This window comes from Zea mays, chromosome 5 (assembly GCF_902167145.1).
Source record: "Zea mays cultivar B73 chromosome 5, Zm-B73-REFERENCE-NAM-5.0, whole genome shotgun sequence".
Taxonomy (NCBI): Eukaryota; Viridiplantae; Streptophyta; class Magnoliopsida; order Poales; family Poaceae; genus Zea; species Zea mays.
Genome location: NC_050100.1, coordinates 192,246,946 through 192,265,385, shown reverse-complemented (window position 1 = coordinate 192,265,385; position 18,440 = coordinate 192,246,946). Strand labels below are relative to the sequence as shown.

At 43.1% G+C, this 18,440-nt stretch overlaps 1 protein-coding gene across 6 annotated transcripts; it reads left to right on the top strand.

The window, feature by feature from the left end:
* The first annotated feature begins 1,250 nt into the window (after positions 1 to 1,250).
* Positions 1,251 to 10,174, top strand: LOC100193683 (proteasome subunit alpha type). Of its 6 annotated transcripts, none has more exons than XM_035967710.1 (13): positions 1,325 to 1,613; positions 1,708 to 1,831; positions 2,646 to 2,756; positions 2,870 to 2,946; positions 4,050 to 4,114; positions 4,211 to 4,257; positions 4,444 to 4,519; positions 7,781 to 7,848; positions 8,836 to 8,905; positions 9,102 to 9,187; positions 9,402 to 9,464; positions 9,549 to 9,614; positions 9,866 to 10,174. In XM_035967710.1, the coding sequence occupies exons 3-13, from the start codon at positions 2,716 to 2,718 to the stop codon at positions 9,912 to 9,914; spliced, it is 708 nt and encodes a 235-aa protein (XP_035823603.1). In that variant the 5' UTR covers positions 1,325 to 1,613; positions 1,708 to 1,831; positions 2,646 to 2,715; the 3' UTR covers positions 9,915 to 10,174. The 6 variants fall into 6 exon arrangements, with proteins under 6 accessions (XP_035823601.1, XP_035823603.1, XP_035823602.1 ...); NM_001138776.1 differs by having other exon boundaries at positions 1,426 to 1,613; positions 1,708 to 1,825; positions 9,866 to 10,147; XM_035967708.1 differs by lacking the exon at positions 1,708 to 1,831 and having other exon boundaries at positions 1,251 to 1,613; positions 9,866 to 10,173.
* Positions 10,175 to 18,440: the final 8,266 nt, after the last annotated feature.

The following is an 18,440-nucleotide window of genomic DNA, read 5'->3' as shown; positions in this document are numbered from 1 at the left end:
CGGAATGAAACGGGTCCGGGCTTAGCCTGACCCGGATAGTGTGTCGGGCTTGACAGGAATTTGAGCCAGTTGGGCTGGCCCGAGCACGGCCCGTTATCCGCCGAGCTTTTAAACTAGCCCGTTCAACAATTTCAGCTGGGACCTGGGACCTAGGCTGCCTTACGCACGCGGACGGCCCAACTCCGCCGCAGCACGGCCGCAAGCCCGCAACTCCCTGTATAAGTCATGCGCGTCCGGCAAGGCGACAACCCTAACCCTAACGCACTCTCCCTCCCACCTGCGTCCTACTTCCTCTCCGTGCGGCGGCCGCGGCTCTCTGTCTCGGCGACTCGGTCTCGGCCTCTCGGGGTCCCTCTCCCTCCGGCACGACGCTCCCTGCTCCTCCTCCCGGTGCTCCCTGTTCGGCTGCTCCCTCCTCCCGGTGCTCCCTGGCTCCCTACTCGGCTGCTCCCTCCTCCCGGCGCTCCCTGCTCCCTCGGTCCCTCCTCCCGGCAGCTCCGGCGGTGGCTTCCCTGCTCAACCGGCCAAGGTAACCTTTCCCTGTAACTCTGTAAGCAAGCTCTCAGGATTAGTGGTTGTGAATCTGTGATTAGCTTCGGCGTCAAGATTATTGATTGTGAATCAGAGCCGCGATAGATCTTCCTGATGGCAGGGTGGGCTAGCTGTTGCTCCAAGGGTAGCCTTGATTTATCCGAACCCATGGTAGCCTTGATCCGGTCTCGGGCGCCGTTAGTGTTCCAAAGGTTCACGCCGCGATAGTTCTTTGGAACTGGAGGACATGATTGAACCCATGGTGGGCTAGTTGTTGCTCCAAGGGTGACCGGCAGAGCAGCAGGTTCAGTTCTTTGGAACTGGAGGACAGGCTTGGCACTTCGTTCATGCTAGATCTTCCTCTGCGGCAGAGAAACGCTTTTTTGTTCTGTCTAGTGTCTAGACCTGATAGTTTATCAACTGAATAAGTTCATGCTGTCTTGAGTTACGTGCTTCTAGAACTGAATAAGTTCATGCTGTCTTGAGTGAGCATAATTTTGAATATATATCTTGATCCTGTTGTGATATTGTTTAGGTAATCTGTTTATATGAACTGAATAAGTTCATGCTGTTTAAACCTGATAGTGGGCATGTTCAGTTGCTGTCTAAAAGGCATTTTCTTGGAGGAACTGAAAGACATTTTGGTCTTCACGCACAAAATCATAGTAGAGAAATAATTAGAAATACACAGCATTTTGTACACTTACTAGAACTAAATCAAACTACATATTTCCTCAATTACACCCCAAAATTAACAAAAATGATCGACCCGAGTCAAATAGCCTACCGAAGGTAAACAACTAAAGAAGTATATCACCCACCCGTACCTACTGGACAGGCAACGTCCTCATCTTCATCTCCCAGGTTTTCCCCTCCAATCACCCCCAGGTCTTCCTCTCGCGAGTTGCGGTCTCGCGCCCCCCCTCCGCCGACCGCCGCCTCCTCACAACCGCGGAAGCTGCTTCCCTCTCCATTGGACGCGGCCAGCTTCCATCTCTCGGTCACCTCCCTCTACATCCCACGGCCGCTACCACCTTCCCTCTACCTCACACGGCCGCCGGCCTCTCCAAGGTCTGCACACGGTATGCTTCTCTGCTCAGGTTTCTAGATGATATTCTGGGTTTAGAGATTGGGGGTTCCAACGTGTAATCGTCTTGTGTTTTATTTTCGAAAAAGGAATTGTGTAATTGTGATGTTGATTTCACAATGTCAAGTGTCTATGGCGTCTCCATGCAAGTACACACTACACTGGCACCGCGGTTGACAGTCAGAACTTTGATTGCCTGTCCAATAGGTACCGGTGGGTGCTATTATTATTATTTTAATATTTCCATAAATTGAATTATTTTTAAGCATACCGTGTGCAGCCTCGCTTTCGTTTCGGTAAGCAATCATACACGAGCTTGCTTGGATTCCCTAGTCCGAAGGGCTTTGTTGGCAATCGAACCCTAAAATCCTTCTTCTGATTCGTTCAGTTAGTTGTAGATTTGTGTGCTGACGGATGCCCTGCTAATCCAATACATCGATCCGTGGCCTGTCTAGATTTTTGTTCTTGAAAACGAGCAAGGTCGACATGAGTTGACAGTGTACGAGTTCTTGCTTTCTTGTTATCTAATCAAGGTGTTGGTGCAGCTTGTTTACCAAAATTTAGGGGGTCACGTGCTGCTCAGCTGCTCGGCTTCATTCATGTGTGTAATAGCTAGTAGTCTGGTACTGCTATGTGGCATTGTGGCTGTACTATATAATAGGGTTATTACTTCTTATTATTGTATTAGTGACTTGTGATGTACCATGCCATAGTTGCAATAGCTGCTATGATTTGTGTTGTTTATATATTTGCAAATGTAATATGCTACTTATTTATTGTGCTGGACATGATTTTTAACTGGGCTGTTGGCGGGGATTTTTCCCCATCGGATCCTCGTATACCCGACGGGGACGGGGACGGGGAACAGGGAATTTTTATTTTGGCGGGTACGGGTACGGGGAGCAGTCCCCGACGGGGAGCAGCCCCGTTGACATCCCTACCCGTGATAAGCCCATCATGGTTCATTTTCACTATAGAGTTTCACTGTATCTTTCAAACTTAGTCTTATTTCTTATTTTGCCAGCAGGAAAAACCTTGCCACGAGTCGCCGACACTCCATCCCGGAAGAGCTAACGAGGTGACTCCCCACCGCGCCCATGGGTGACAGCCAGTACTCCTTCTCCCTCACCACCTTCAGGTTCGTGCTCCTCTCCCTGCATCTCTCGCTTGCTCGCCTTCTCCGTCGAGATCGGGGGATTTTGCGTCGTTACGGTGGTTTGATCCGGATTTTTTCGGTTGATTTCGTTGCAGTCCGTCGGGGAAGCTCGTGCAGATTGAGCACGCGCTCACGGCTGTCGGATCCGGGCAGACCTCGCTCGGGATCAAAGGTTCGATCTGCGCAGTAATCCCCTCTCACCCTTTGATGTATTAGTATTTTGCCGTTGCTAGGACACGGAGATTTGAAACGGCATTATGACGTCTTGTCACGTTCATAACATTAGGTCATTGGGGAGGGTTTAGAAATTAGAATTATGATCCTCTGGAAGTGTATTATTTTGGGTTTGTCTTCGGGTGTTTGTGTCTTTGCGTTGATTAGGACTTCCATCCTTTCTCGTTAGCAATTGCAGTGTTAATTGAAGATACCTAGATGTAAATTCAACTGTTTATATTGTTGTGATTTTCTTATCTCATAGTTATTTACACACATTTGCAGCTGTTTTCAATTTGTATGGATTGTTGCTTGGGCCATTGCATGATTCATAAGTTCAGGTTGGGAGGTGCAAAAAAAAAATCACCGACTAATTAACGGTTACTACTCCCTCCATTCGAAATTATAAGATGTTTTGGCTGTTCTAGATATATATCTTTTGCTATTTACTTATATATGTCTAGATACATAGTTAAAACAATGCATCTAGGAAAACCAAAATATCTTATAACTTGAAGCAGAGGGAGTACCAATTTTAGTCATCATTAAATCATTTCTCTAATCTAATGTGAATTATAAGTTATTTGAGGTTGGGTTTGTAAGTTCTTGACGACTATTGATGCTAAATGCATTTCACGTATTTCCCTAATTTTCCTGCATGTTCAAGCGTAAATGTGCCCAAATTTTCTTTCTTCTTGATGCTTATTCATGTTGTAGAAGTTGATGAAGATCTATCGTCGTTTGGTTGCTTTGATGTTGAATGGGTACTTGGAAATTGCATGTTTGTTTGCCCACATCATATCTAGAGCACAAACACACTGCACAGGAGTCTAATGACCATCTTTTGTTATCTGAACTTCCTAATTAACATGATATTCGAAGTTCCTTCAGAAGTCACTATTGATAGATTTAGTAGCTGTAGTGTAATGATTCGTTCCATACTATTCTTTTTAAATCAAATTATAATGTTCTATGTAATATACATGGTCCTTGGTTAGGCAGTACAACCATTTTGTTTTACTTCTGCCTCTTTGTTAATTCCGAAATATATCATGTTTGCAGCTGCCAATGGTGTAGTCATTGCCACTGAGAAGAAGCTGCCTTCTATTTTAGTGGATGAAACATCTGTATGTGTATCTAAGTTTTTGAATTTCTCTTTTGCCACATTCTGACCTTTCTCCATGACGAGTGCTAAACAGATACCTGCATGAAAAACTTTTCAGGTGCAAAAGATTCAGGCACTAACACCTAATATTGGAGTTGTCTATAGGTACTGCACTATCTTTTTTGATCTTGTATTCATTTAAATTTTCTATTTTGGAATTGGAATACATTACAATTGTGTTGAAGTTCAATGTTGGTTGTTGTTGAAGTTATGGACCTTTAGTGCATCTTCTCAATTGTCAAGTTTTTTCTATCACGTTCTATTCATGCACTTTTCTTGCATTGTTTTCAGTGGGATGGGTCCAGATTTCCGTGTTCTGGTGAGAAAAAGTCGAAAGCAGGCACAACAATATTATCGGTTGTACAAGGTATACTTTTTGGCAACTTGCTAAGTTAGATTTCTGGAAAATATTTATATATCTGGTAAGAGACTTCTTACATGCCTTAGAGGTATGGAGAGGTACTTTAATCATATGATCATATCTAGGTAGGGGTACTGCATGTTTTCATTTGGTGCCTCTTTTTATCTATTTGGATACAACAACAACAACAAAGCCTTTTTGTCCCAAGCACGTTGGGGTAGGCTAGAGATGAAACCCCATATGAAAACCTCAGAGCTCAACCCCAAAGAAAAGAAAAGGGAGACAAAGGCAAAGGAGAACTGAAAAACGACGAAACGGGAAAACACATTAAAAGAGATAAAACCCACAAGAACCAGCAAGATCTAAAAGGGCACAAAAAAAGGTCAAACGATTAAGGAGGAAAAGCGAAACTACAAATCAGGGTTCTGGCACGTGAATTGCACTTTTCCACCGCTTCCTATCCACGGCGAGCTCTTTATCAATATTCCACTCCTTCAGGTCCCTCTTCACAGCCTCTGTCCACGTCAAGGTTGGTCGACCTCTACCTCTCTTCACATTCTCGAGACGCCTAATTATTCCGATATGCACTGGTGCCTCTTCAGATCTTCGTTGGATATGTCCAAACCATCTCAAACGATGTTGCATAAGCTTCTCCTCAATTGGCGCCACTCCTACTCTCTCTCGTACATCATCATTTCGGACTCGGTCTCTTCTTGTGTGGCCACATATCCAGCGCAACATACACATCTCTGCCACACTTAGTTGTTGGACATGTCGTATTTTAGTGGGCCAACATTTTGCTCCATACAACATAGCCGGTCGGACTGCTGTCCTGTAGAATTTGCCTTTTAGTTTGTGTGGCACCCAGGGGTCGTATAAGACACCCGCAGCTTGCCGCCACTTCAACCATCCAGCTTTAATTCTATGACTGACATCCTCATCGATGTCTCCCTCCTTCTGAAGCATTGATCCTAAGTAACGAAAAATGTCTTTCTTGGGTACCACTTGCCCATCAAGACTAACATCGCCATCCTCATACCCCATGGTACTGAAATCACACTTCATATACTCTGTTTTAGACCTACTAAGCGTAAAACCTTTTGCTTCCAGCGTTTGCCTCCACAATTCCAACTTTTGCGAAACACCACTCCTACTCTCCTCAATAAGTACCACATCATCGGCAAAAAGCATACACCACGGTATATCTCCTTGTATGTCCCTTGTGACCTCATCTATCACCAAAGCGAAAAGATAAGGGCTCAAAGCCGACCCTTGATGTAGTCCTATGTTAATTGGAAAGTCATCGGTGTCTCCATCACTTGTTCGGACACTTGTCACAACATTAGTGTACATATCTTTAATAAGATTAATGTACTTTGTTGATACTTTGTGTTTTTCCAAGGCCCACCATCAGGGCCCATCGCCTTTCCTACCTTCATCCTTTTTAGCGCCTCCTTAACTTCATATTCTTGTATCCTTCGTACAAAACCCCTGTTGTTGTCATCGAATGGTTCGTCCAATTCTATTGTAGAACTCTCATTCCCTCCATTGAACAATTTGTTGAAGTACTCCTTCCATCTGTTCTTGATCTCTTCATTCTTCACTAATTGTTGGTTTGCTTCATCCTTGATGCATTTGACTTGGTTGACATCCCTTGTCTTCCTTTCACGAATCTTGGCCATCCTATAGATATCCTTTTCTCCCTGCTTTGTGTCCAACCGTTGATAAAGGTCGTCATAGGCTTGACCCCGCGCTCTACTAACCGCTCGCTTTGCAAACTTCTTCGCTATCATGTACTTGTCTATATTGTCTGCACACTTGTCATGATGTAAGCGTTTGTAGCAATCTTTCTTCTCCTTGATAGCCTTTTGGACATCTTCGTTCCACCACCAAGTGTCTTTAACTTCCCTTCTGTTTCCTTGACTCAAACCAAACTCTTCTGAAGCTATCTTTTGGATGCATGTCGCCATCTTCCTCCACATGATGTTTGCGTCTCCCTCTTCTGCCCAAGGGCCCTCCTCGATAACTCTCTCCTTGAAAGTTTGGGCCACATCCCCTTTAAGCTTCCACCACTTTGTTCTAGTGACCTTGTTATGCTTATTCCGTTGTAAACGAATCTTAAAACGGAAGTCAGCTACGACAAGCTTATGTTGGGTTACCACACACTCTCCAGGTATAACCTTGCAATCTAAGCAGGCATGTCTGTCCTCTTTTCTCAAGAGGACGAAATCAATCTGGCTAGTGTGTTGGCCACTACTGAAGGTCACCAGGTGGGATTTCCTCTTCCTAAAGAAAGTGTTTGCTATAAACATGTCATAGGCTAGGGCAAAGTTCAAGATTTCCTCTCCTTCTTGATTCCTAGTCCTAAAGCCGAAGCCTCCATGCACACCCTCGAAACTGGTGCTAGATGTACCCACATGGCCATTGAGATCTCCTATGAAGAGCTTCTCGCCAACTGGCACACTACTAACCATGTCCTCTAGGCCTTCCCAGAACTCCCTTTTGAGTTCTCATTAAGGCCTACTTGAGGAGCATACACGCTGATAACATTGAGAACCAAGTCCCCAATGACCAGTTTGACTAGGATGATTCTATCTCCTAGCCTCTTAACATCTACTACCCCATCTTTAAGGCTCTTGTCGATCAAGACGCCTACTCCATTCTTGTTTGCTGCAGTCCCCGTGTACCACAACTTGAAGCCTGTACCTTCCACTTCCTTCGCCTTTTGTCCTTTCCACTTGGTCTCTTGAACACATAAAATATTTACCCGTCTCCTCACCGCAACGTCGACTATTTCTCGTAACTTACCTGTTAAGGAACCTACGTTCCAACTACCTACACGGACCCTAGTTGGCTCGACTAGCTTCCTTACCCTTCGCACCCGCCGAGGAAGATGCAAAGACCCTTGCTCATTTTCCACTACACCCGGGCGCCGATGTAGCGCGCTACTAAGGATGCGACGACCCGATCCTTGCTCACTTATCACCGGCTCCAGATCAAGAGACGGCGCGTCACTTAAGGGGTGACGGCCCGGCCCTTGCTCATTTAACATCATACCCGGGTTCCGATATGGTGCGTCGCTAAGAGGGTTACGCCCCAACGATTTTCAAGGAAGCCTCTTTGTATCTTTTTGGATAGTTATAAAAATTCTCATATGTTAAAAACGCTATTGAAGTGAATTTGTAATTTAAAAATATATTCCCTGCTGCAACCTCGCTGTCAGGTAGCAAAATGTGTTTTAAATTATTGTTTCATTTCCAAATGCAGGAACATATACCTGTAACACAGCTTGTACGAGAGACTGCTGCTGTCATGCAGGAGTTCACACAGTCAGGGTATGTAACTAGACTTAGTTATTTCTATTTGCCTATTTGTGCATAAAATAATGGCATGCACTGCCTAATTTATTATTATTCATAAAAACTTAAGTTGATATTCATATTTATGGGACCATCTGCATGCTCATAATACTATATGCATTTATTAATTTTTTTATATTCTAAGTATACCCTTGGAATAACACTGCATTGTTTTAGCTGCTTATAATATAAAAAAAAAGAGTAGACCAAGTGTCGGAGGCTCCCACATGAGTGGGGTCTAGTGAAGGGGTAAACCGAGCAAGCCTTTTTCTCGCAAATACGGAGAGTCTGTTTCGAACCCACAACCTAGTGACTCAGTGAGACAGTTCTCATAACAAAGAGTAGACCAAGTGTTGGAGTCTCCCACATGAGTGGGGTCTAGTGAAGGGGTAAACCGAGCAAGCCTTTTTGTCGCAAATACGGAGAGGCTGTTTCGAACCCACAACCTAGTGACTCAGTGAGACAGTTCTCATCCCTGCACGGTCTACCCTTCTATTAATATGCATTTAATAAAAATTTTGATAGTCAAAGACTCAAAGTATACACTTGGAGTAGCATTGTTTGCTTTAGCTGTTTGAGTCCCTTATTTGTACATTACTTAAATGTATTGCGATCACTCCTAGAGATCTTACAGTATTCCTGTATGCAATCCAGTTATTGATTTACAATTAATTCGTGATATTGAGGGTTAAATTTTATTTAGTTGCCAAGCAAGTCAATCAGCTTCATACATAAAATATGCACTATATCTATAACATTTAGTAGCTATTTCCATTTATTGATCCACTTTACGTCATCGTGATGGCTTGACCAAAAAGCTAAACTAATAGAGATTGCTAGGATATACACCATCCGGTCAAAAACATGTACTAGCCTCTATTGTTTGGGGTGTTAAGGTGATTAGTGAAAGCTTGAGATAGGTATATGCTAATGAGTTTTACTTGTTATCCTTGCTTGTATCAGTGGTGTGAGACCATTTGGAGTATCACTGTTGATTGCTGGGTATGATGACAATGGCCCGCAGTTGTATCAGGTATACTGAAGAAGCTACAAGATAGAAACCTGTTTATTAACCTTCCAAAGAAAACTGCTTATTGCTTTACAAGAGATGATCACAAGTAGTACTTAGAAAGTGAATAATGTGTACTTTTGTGCTAACAATCACCATGATACTGTAGGATGTACCTTCATAAACTCAGGACAACTGACATTGTTGCCAATTTCTTCAGGTTGATCCCTCAGGATCATACTTCTCCTGGAAGGCATCAGCCATGGGAAAAAATGTGTCCAATGCAAAGACGTTTCTTGAAAAGAGGTACAGCCTCAATGTAGTAATGTTGTGCACTTGATCTAGACACTGTTTTGAGTTGTGACACAGTACTGCTGATAATATTCTTTCATCCGATTGTAAATAAATTCCAGTTGATTTTATCTACCTCATCAGTGATTAATGTAAGCAGCATGTGTGCTATAATTGTTCATCCTTTCCCTCTGATTTCACATGTTATATTTGTATGGTTTCATTGTAGATACACAGAAGATATGGAGCTTGATGATGCCATCCACACTGCAATTTTGACTTTGAAAGAAGGGTATCGCTCGCATCCCTGTTGTACTTGCTTAGTTTAGAAATATCCTAAATAGTTAATAATTGGTTCCGGATCTTGGACTTGCAGATATGAGGGGCAAATTTCCTCCAACAACATTGAAATCGGAATTATTCGAGCTGATCGTGAGTTCAAGTAAGTTACAGAGACTCAATCTTACTGCCATATTTATATGGTTCAAAATTACTGCATCGCTCATTGCTCCCTGACTATACGAAGAATCTGTTTCTTTAGGGTTTGCTAACAACTTGTGCCTCTCTAGCTGTAGGGGAAATGTTTGTGTTTATTTGTTGTTTTTGCAAACCTGGAGCTATGCGATATTACAAAGTCCTTGCTACATTCAAATGGTTTGCTGAGAACTAACAGTTTTTCCATACAAAATACAGAGTTTTAAGCCCAGCAGAGATCAAGGATTTCTTGGAAGAGGTGGAGTAAGCTGTCTGTTGATGATACTAGTTCAGACAACAATAGCAGCGTCACTTATGAGCAGCCAGCCTGAAGATTGTCTTGGTTTTATTACTCTGTAAACTGATTTGCTCCAGCGCCATGTGGTGGTTACATTTGAACCCTCCTCAACGCATACTGTAGACAATGAGATAACGTAGGATGAATGCTGTATTTGACATACTTTGCAGCTTGTTTATGTGATGCACGTTCTTGCGGACAGTATCGATACCCAGTGTTTATTGTCGTCTATCTGCGAATAATTGCGATTCACACTAGCAACTACCATTGCAGATTTGCTGAAGTGCTTGGATTTCGTGGCTGCAAACAATCAAGTTCGCTATCCAACTAATTTACTTTCGGCGTGTGCTAAGTTGTCACAATCTGATGCGCTTGTGCAAGAGAATTCAGTGCCTCTTTATTCCTTAAGACAGGTCAATGCCAGAACGAGACATCAATATGTCTAACGTCGTTGATTTTGACATTCAATTAGCAATAGCAACCCTTTGGATACTTGATTGGGCACACGGATCATTTCGATTCAAGTGGGTGTCTCCTCTTATCTTTTTTTTCCTCAACTTTCATTTTTCTTTTTCTCGTCCTTAGGCTTGATTGGATCAGACGCCCTATCTCAACGTCTGTGATTTTTTAACAATACGTTGTTGGTTTAACAAACGTCTGTGATTTTGCCTTGCTTCTGTGATTATTGGTGGTGAAAACAATACAGACGAACTTGTTATTTTTTAAAATCTCTACTACCTATTAAGACGGTAAGGGGTAGGCTGCCTCATTCCGTGTTCTGTCATTCCCATTTCCATTCCCGGCTATCACGTGTCTTTCTCATTCCCCCTCCCACAAAGCCTATTCTCATTCCCACGTGCATCCCACACCTAGCTAAAATTAAATTAAAAAAACAGGGTCCAAGGGGATTCGAACCCGCGACCTCTCAAATAAATGTGTTTGTAGCTACCACTACACCACATGTGTGTTTATGTCTACATCTATTATAGTAAAAACATATAATACATCTCTCCCGAAGCTCACCTGCTACCTGCACAATGTGTAGTAGTAGATAAGTATCACTGAGATTATTAAATTATATTTTTGATTGAGGAAGTAGTATTTAAAGAAGAGTCTTGCATGCAATTTCTTTTGTTTGAATAATGTTTTCAACTTAAATATTTTTTTTGCATGTGTAACATTTATTCTTCGTAATATTTTTCCATGGATCTAACTTATAAATCATTTTCATAAACCAATGCCAAAGATGAATCCATGTTTCTTACTTGGAAATCCCGAACAAACACCACTAGCACGAGGCGCTCGCGTTGGCGTCGCTCACCGACGACGAGAAGAAACTTGGCGACTACCAGTTCGACCTCTGGAAGCAGTCCTACATGGCCCATGTGCCGCTGTGTACGGCAAGCTCCGGCGCAGCCGCCGCTTGGACGTGGTCCAGAGCGGCTGCACCGCGCTGTCCATCATCAAACATGGGGACCTCATGGTCGTCGCCAATATCGACGACTCTCGGGTTGTTCTGGGCATCGCAACCTACGACGACGCCATCACGCCGTCTAGCTCATCATCCACCTGAAGCCTAACCTACCACGTAAGTCGCTACTGATCGGCCATGAATTCTTGTTCGCTGGAATGACGACCATTGTTGTTGTTGTGTGAGTGTCCTCGAACAAGATGAATGTAGAGGAGTAGCACATCCGGTGGTGCAACGACCAGGTGTACTACCTCGCTGATGAGCCCGGGGTGCACTTCATTTGGCAGCCCGACCAAGAGTGATCGGTACTCACCATATCGCGCGCGTTCGACGACTATTATATCAAGGATTGTGGCGTCATCTCGACACCGGAGGTGAACAGAGGTGGACCGACAACAATGACCACTCGCCATCGTCGGGGTACCTTTTGTGCCGGCCTGCCTTTAATTCTCTTCGCAAACACACACTTGCATTTTTTGTTTAAGCAAGCGTGTATGGTGGTGCGTGCCTGATGACTAACGATGTACGACGGAACTTCTACCGGCAGGTGTGGCACGTGCTCTCCAATAATGAGACCATGCAAATCATGACATATATCGAAGTCTGCATGATACTGATGGTTGCAATGTAGTAGTGAAACAACTAAATTAAAATAACAAAATTTATGTATGGCTAGGATCACAAATGGATTATGAAATATTTTCTTATAACAATATAAGACACATTTTGTATATAAGTTATCATGGTATTATATGTTCCCGTTGCAACGTACGGGTACTGACCTAGTGATTTATTAAGTGGATAAGGTACATAGTTATAAACGGAAGTAATAAGTGATTTCATTTCCAAAAAAAGAAGAAAGAATACTTACTGTGTTTTCTTTTCTTCCTATTTGCAATATGTTCATCGGAATCCATGTCAACACAGTTATGTAGTTCCTTATTTTTCTGCGACACCGCTCGTTTATCTATCCGATGATGGCGACTTGATTCCGCGGTTTTATGTAACTATATTATTTCCCTAGTAGAAAGGGAAGAACTGTGCACTTATTTGTAATAAGTTGTTTTTTAGGTCGTATATGAAAGTTTATGAGGTTACATACATATTGTAAATATAAGAGACCATTTGTTTGTAGGGAAGGAAAACCAAGCTTTTAGAAAGCAACTATGTTGTGATCCATAAGAAAACAGAGAAGATTTTAAACATGTAAAAGATTGTGTAGGTATTTTCATGTGAACACAAAGTAACTATTATATAATAAAAATATTATTGGAATATGGAACTAAGTTTTAGACACATAATTGTATTCAAAGATATTTTTCTAATTGCAGTAGTGTGACCAACAGAACAATAAAATGTCCATGTGGTAGAGACATGAGAGGGATTATTAGCTTGCAGTCTTTTGGAGTTAAATACGTGGGAGGAAAGGGCAAAAAGGAATGAAAAAACCATAATTGTAAAAGCGACATTAGGATTCGTATTTCTTTGTTAAACTTTTTATTTTCTATTTGGAGTTACAAGCATAAACAATAGATTACCATAAAATATTTCATGCATCATAGAGTTGTGGTGAAATTTTAGCTTGCAGCACTTAATTGTACTCCAAGATATTTGATAGTCGCCTAGAGGGGGGTGAATAGGGCGAAACTGAAATTTACAAATATAAACACAACTACAAGCCGGGTTAGCGTTAGTAATAAAGAAACGAGTTCGCGAGAGAGGCGCAAAACAAATCCCAAGCGAATAAGCAAGTGAGACACAGAGATTTGTTTTACCGAGGTTCGGTTCTTGCAAACCTACTCCCCGTTGAGGAGGCCACAAAGGCCGGGTCTCTTTCAACCCTTCCCTCTCTCAAACGATCCACGGATCGAGTGAGCTTTCTCTTCTCAATCACTTGGAACACAAAGTTCCCGCAAGGACCACCACAAGATTGGTGTCTCTTGCCTCAATTACAAGTGAGTTTGATTGCAAAGAAAGGATCAAGAAAGAAGAAAGCAATCCAAGCGCAAGAGCTCGAAAGAACACAAGCAAATCACTCTCTCTAGTCACTATGGCGTTGTGTGGGATTTGGAGAGGATTCGATCTCTTTGGTGTGTCTAGAATTGAATGCTAGAGCTCTTGTAGTAGTTGGGAAGTGGAAAACTTGGATGCAATGAATGGTGGGGTGGTTGGGGTATTTATAGCCCCAACCACCAAAAGTGGTCGTTGGCAGCCTGTCTGCCCGATGGCGCACCGGACAGTCCGGTGCCCCCTGCCACGTCATCACTGCCGTTGGATTCGACCGTTGAAGCTTCTGACTTGTGGGCCCGCCTGGGTGTCCGGTGCACACCGGACACGTACTGTTCCTTGTCCGGTGTGCCAGTATGGGCGCGCCTGACTTCTGCGCGCGCTGCGCGCGCAATTAATGCGTCGCAGGTAGCCGTTGGCGCGATGTAGCCGTTGCTCCGGAGTCGCACCGGACAGTCCGGTGCACACCGGACAGTCCGGTGAATTATAGCGGACTAGCCGTTGGAGTTTCCCGAAGCTGGCGAGTTCCTGAGGCCGCTCTTCCTTGGCGCACCGGACACTGTCCGGTGTACACCGGACAGTCCGGTGAATTATAGCGCGAGTGCCTCTGGAAATTCCCGAAGGTGGCGAGTTCGAGTTGGAGTCCTCTGGTGCACCGGACATGTCCGGTGGCACACCGGACAGTCCGGTGCGCCAGACCAGAGGTGCCTTCGGTTGGCCCTTTGCTCTTTTGTTGAATCCAACAATTGATCTTTTTATTGGCTGAGTGTGAACCTTTAGCACCTGTATAACTTATACACTAGAGCAGACTAGTTAGTCCAATTGTTTGTGTTGGGCAATTCAACCACCAAAATTATTTAGGAACTAGGTGTAAGCCTAATTCCCTTTCAATCTCCCCCTTTTTGGTGATTGATGCCAGCACAAACCAAAGCAAATATAGAAGTGCATAATTGAACTAGTTTGCATAATGTAAGTGCAAAAGGTTGCTTGGAATTGAGCCAATATAACTACTTACGAGATATGCATGGAATGTTTCTTTCTTATTTAGTATTTTGGACCACGCTTGCACCACATGTTTTGTTTTTGCAAAACTCTTTTGTAAATTCTTTTCAAAGTTCTTTTGCAAATAGTCAAAGGTAAGTGAATAAAAGCTTGCAAAGTATTTTCAAGATTTGACATTTTCTCCCCCTGTTTCAAATGCTTTTCCTTTGACTAAACAAAACTCCCCCTAAATGAAATCCACCTCTTAGTGTTCAAGAGGGTTTTGATATAACATTTTGAAATACTACTTTCTCCCCCTTTTTGAATACAATAAGAAAACCAATTGATAATATTCTTGGAAACACAAAGTTTTTGAAATTGGTGGTGTGGTGCGGTCCTTTTGCTTTGGGCTCATTTCTCCCCCTTTTTGGCATGAATCGCCAAAAAACGGAGTCATTAGAGCCCTCGAAGTGCTATCTCCCCCTTTGGTAATAAATAAATGAGTTAAGATTATACCAAAGACGAAGTCCGGTCCTTTTGCTTTGGGCTCTTACTCTCTCCCCCAAAGACAAGGTCCTTTTCTTTGATGCTCAGCTTTTCTCCCCCAAGAATGGAGAATCTCTTGGAGCGACGGCGAAGGATGAGTTACGGAGTGGAAGCCTTTGTCTTTGCCGAAGACTCCAATTCCCTTTCAATATACCTACGACTTGGTTTGAAATAGACTTGAAAAACACATTAGTCATAGCATATGAAAAAGACATGATCAAAGGTATATAAATGAGCTATGTGTGCAATCTAGCAAAAGAAGTTCCTAGAATCAAGAATATTTAGCTCATGCCTAAGTTTGTGAAAAGATTGTTCATCAAGAGGCTTGGTAAAGATATCGGCTAATTGATCTTTAGTGTTAATGTAAGAAATCTCGATATCTCCCTTTTGTTGGTGATCCCTTAAAAAGTGATACCGAATGGCTATGTGTTTAGTGCGGCTATGTTCGACGGGATTATCCGCCATTTTGATTGCACTCTTATTATCACATAGCAAAGGGACTTTGGTTAATTTGTAACCGTAGTCCCGCAGGGTTTGCCTCATCCAAAGCAATTGCGCGCAACAGTGGCCTGCGGCAATGTACTCGGCTTCGGCGGTGGAAAGAGCAACCGAATTTTGCTTCTTTGAAGCCCAAGACACCAAGGATCTTCCCAAGAACTGGCAAGTCCCCGATGTGCTCTTCCTATTGATTTTGCACCCCGCCCAATCGGCATCCGAATAACCAATCAAATCAAAAGTGGATCCCCTAGGATACCAAAGCCCAAACTTAGGAGTATAAGCCAAATATCTCAAGATTCGTTTCACGACCGTAAGGTGAGCTTCCTTAGGGTCGGCTTGGAATCTTGCACACATGCATACGGAAAGCATAATATCCGGTCGAGATGCACATAAATAGAGTAAAGAACCTATCATCGACCGATATACCTTTTGATCCACGGACTTACCTCCCGTGTCGAGGTCGAGATGCCCATTAGTTCCCATGGGTGTCTTGATGGGTTTAGCATCCTTCATCCCAAACTTGGTTAAGATGTCTTGAGTGTACTTCGTTTGGCTTATGAAGGTGCCCTCTTGGAGTTGTTTGACTTGGAATCCTAGAAAATACTTCAACTCCCCCATCATTGACATCTCGAATTTCTGTGTCATGATCCTACTAAATTCCTCACAAGTAGATTCGTTAGTAGACCCAAATATGATATCATCAACATAAATTTGGCATACAAACAAATCATTTTCAAGAGTTTTAGTGAATAGGGTAGGATCGGCTTTACCGACTTTGAAGCCATTAGCAATAAGAAAATCTCTAAGGCATTCATACCATGCTCTTGGGGCTTGCTTGAGCCCATAAAGCGCCTTAGAGAGCTTATAGACATTGTTAGGATACTCACTGTCTTCAAAGCCGGGAGGTTGCTCAACATAGACCTCTTCCTTGATTGGTCCGTTGAGGAAGGCACTTTTCACGTCCATTTGATAAAGCTTAAAGCCATGGTAAGTAGCATAGGCTAATAATATGCGAATTGACTCAAGCCTAGCTACGGGTGCATAGGTTTCACCAAAATCCAAACCTTCGACTTGTGAATACCCCTTGGCCACGAGTCGAGCTTTGTTCCTTGTCACCACACCATGCTCGTCTTGCTTGTTGCGGAAGACCCATTTGGTTCCTACAACATTTTGGTTAGGACGTGGAACTAAATGCCATACCTCATTCCTAGTGAAATTGTTGAGCTCCTCTTGCATCGCCACCACCCAATCCGAATCTTGTAGTGCTTCCTCTACCCTGTGTGGCTCAATAGAGGAAACAAACGAGTAATGTTCACAAAAATGAGCAACACGAGATCTAGTGGTTACCCCCTTATGAATATCGCCGAGGATGGTGTCGACGGGGTGATCTCGTTGGATTGCTTGATGGACTCTTGGGTGTGGCGGCCTTTGTTCCTCTTCCTCGTCTTCCTCATTTGCATCTCCCCCTTGATCATTGCCATCATCTTGAGGTGGCTCATTTGATTGATCTTCTTCTTCATCAACTTGAGCCTCTTCCTCATTTTGAGTTGGTGGAGATGCTTGCATGGAGGAGGATGGTTGATCTTGTGTACTTGGAGGCTCTTCGGATTCCTTAGGACACACATTCCCAATGGACATGTTCCTTAACGCGATGCATGGAGCCTCTTCTTCACCTATCTCATCAAGATCAACTTGCTCTACTTGAGAGCCGTTAGTTTCATCAAACACAACGTCACATGAGACTTCAACTAGTCCGGTGGACTTGTTAAAGACCCTATATGCCCTTGTGTTTGAGTCATAACCAAGTAAAAAGCCTTCTACAGTCTTAGGAGCAAATTTAGATTTTCTACCTCTTTTAACAAGAATAAAGCATTTGCTACCAAAAACTCTAAAATATGAAATGTTGGGCTTTTTACCGGTTAGGAGTTCATATGATGTCTTCTTGAGGATTCGGTGTAGATACAACCGGTTGATGGCGTAGCAAGCGGTGTTGACCGCCTCCGCCCAAAACCGATCCGAAGTTTTGTACTCATCAAGCATGGTCCTTGCCATGTCCAATAGAGTTCGATTCTTCCTCTCCACTACACCGTTTTGTTGTGGCGTGTAGGGAGAAGAGAACTCATGCTTGATGCCCTCTTCCTCAAGAAAGCCTTCTATTTGAGAGTTCTTGAACTCCGTCCCGTTGTCGCTTCTTATTTTCTTGATCCTTAAACCGAACTCATTTTGAGCCCGTCTCAAGAATCCCTTTAAGGTCAGATTTTTCCTGTAAAAAGAATACCCAAGTGAAGCGAGAATAATCATCCACAATAACTAGACAGTACTTACTCCCGCCGATGCTTATGTAAGCAATCGGGCCGAATAGATCCATGTGTAGGAGCTCCAGTGGCCTGTCGGTTGTCATTATGTTCTTATGCGGATGATGAGTGCCAACTTGCTTCCCTACTTGGCATGCGCTACAAATCCTGTCATTCTCAAAATGAACATTTGTTAATCCTAAAATGTGTTCTCCCTTTAGAAGCTTGTGAAGATTCTTCATCCCAACATGGGCTAGTCGGCGATGCCAGAGCCAACCCATGTTAGTTTTAGCAATTAAGCAAGTGTCGAGTTCAGCTCTATCAAAATCTACCAAGTATAGCTGACCCTCTAACACTCCCTTAAATGCTATTGAATCATCACTTCTTCTAAAGACAGTGACACCAATATCAGTAAAAAGACAGTTGTAGCCCATTTGACATAATTGAGATACAGAAAGTAGGTTGTAATCTAAAGAATCAACAAGAAAAACATTGGAAATAGAATGGTCAGGAGATATAGCAATTTTACCCAAACCTTTGACCAAACCTTGATTTCCATCCCCGAATGTGATCGCTCTTTGGGGATCTTGGTTTTTCTCATATGAGGAGAACATCTTTTTCTCCCCAGTCATGTGGTTTGTGCACCCGCTGTCGAGTATCCAACTTGAGCCCCCGGATGCATAAACCTACAAAATAAGT

What these genes read in the sequence shown, in the direction of transcription:
- LOC100193683 (XM_035967709.1), top strand. Translation starts at nt 2,716, where the DNA reads ATGGGTGACAGCCAGTACTCCTTCTCCCTCACCACCTTCAG. An exon ending in TTCTCCCTCACCACCTTCAG is followed by an intron (nt 2,757 to 2,869) that starts GTTCGTGCTCCT and finishes ATTTCGTTGCAG; the next exon opens with TCCGTCGGGGAAGCTCGTGC. An exon ending in AATATTGGAGTTGTCTATAG is followed by an intron (nt 4,258 to 4,443) that starts GTACTGCACTAT and finishes CATTGTTTTCAG; the next exon opens with TGGGATGGGTCCAGATTTCC.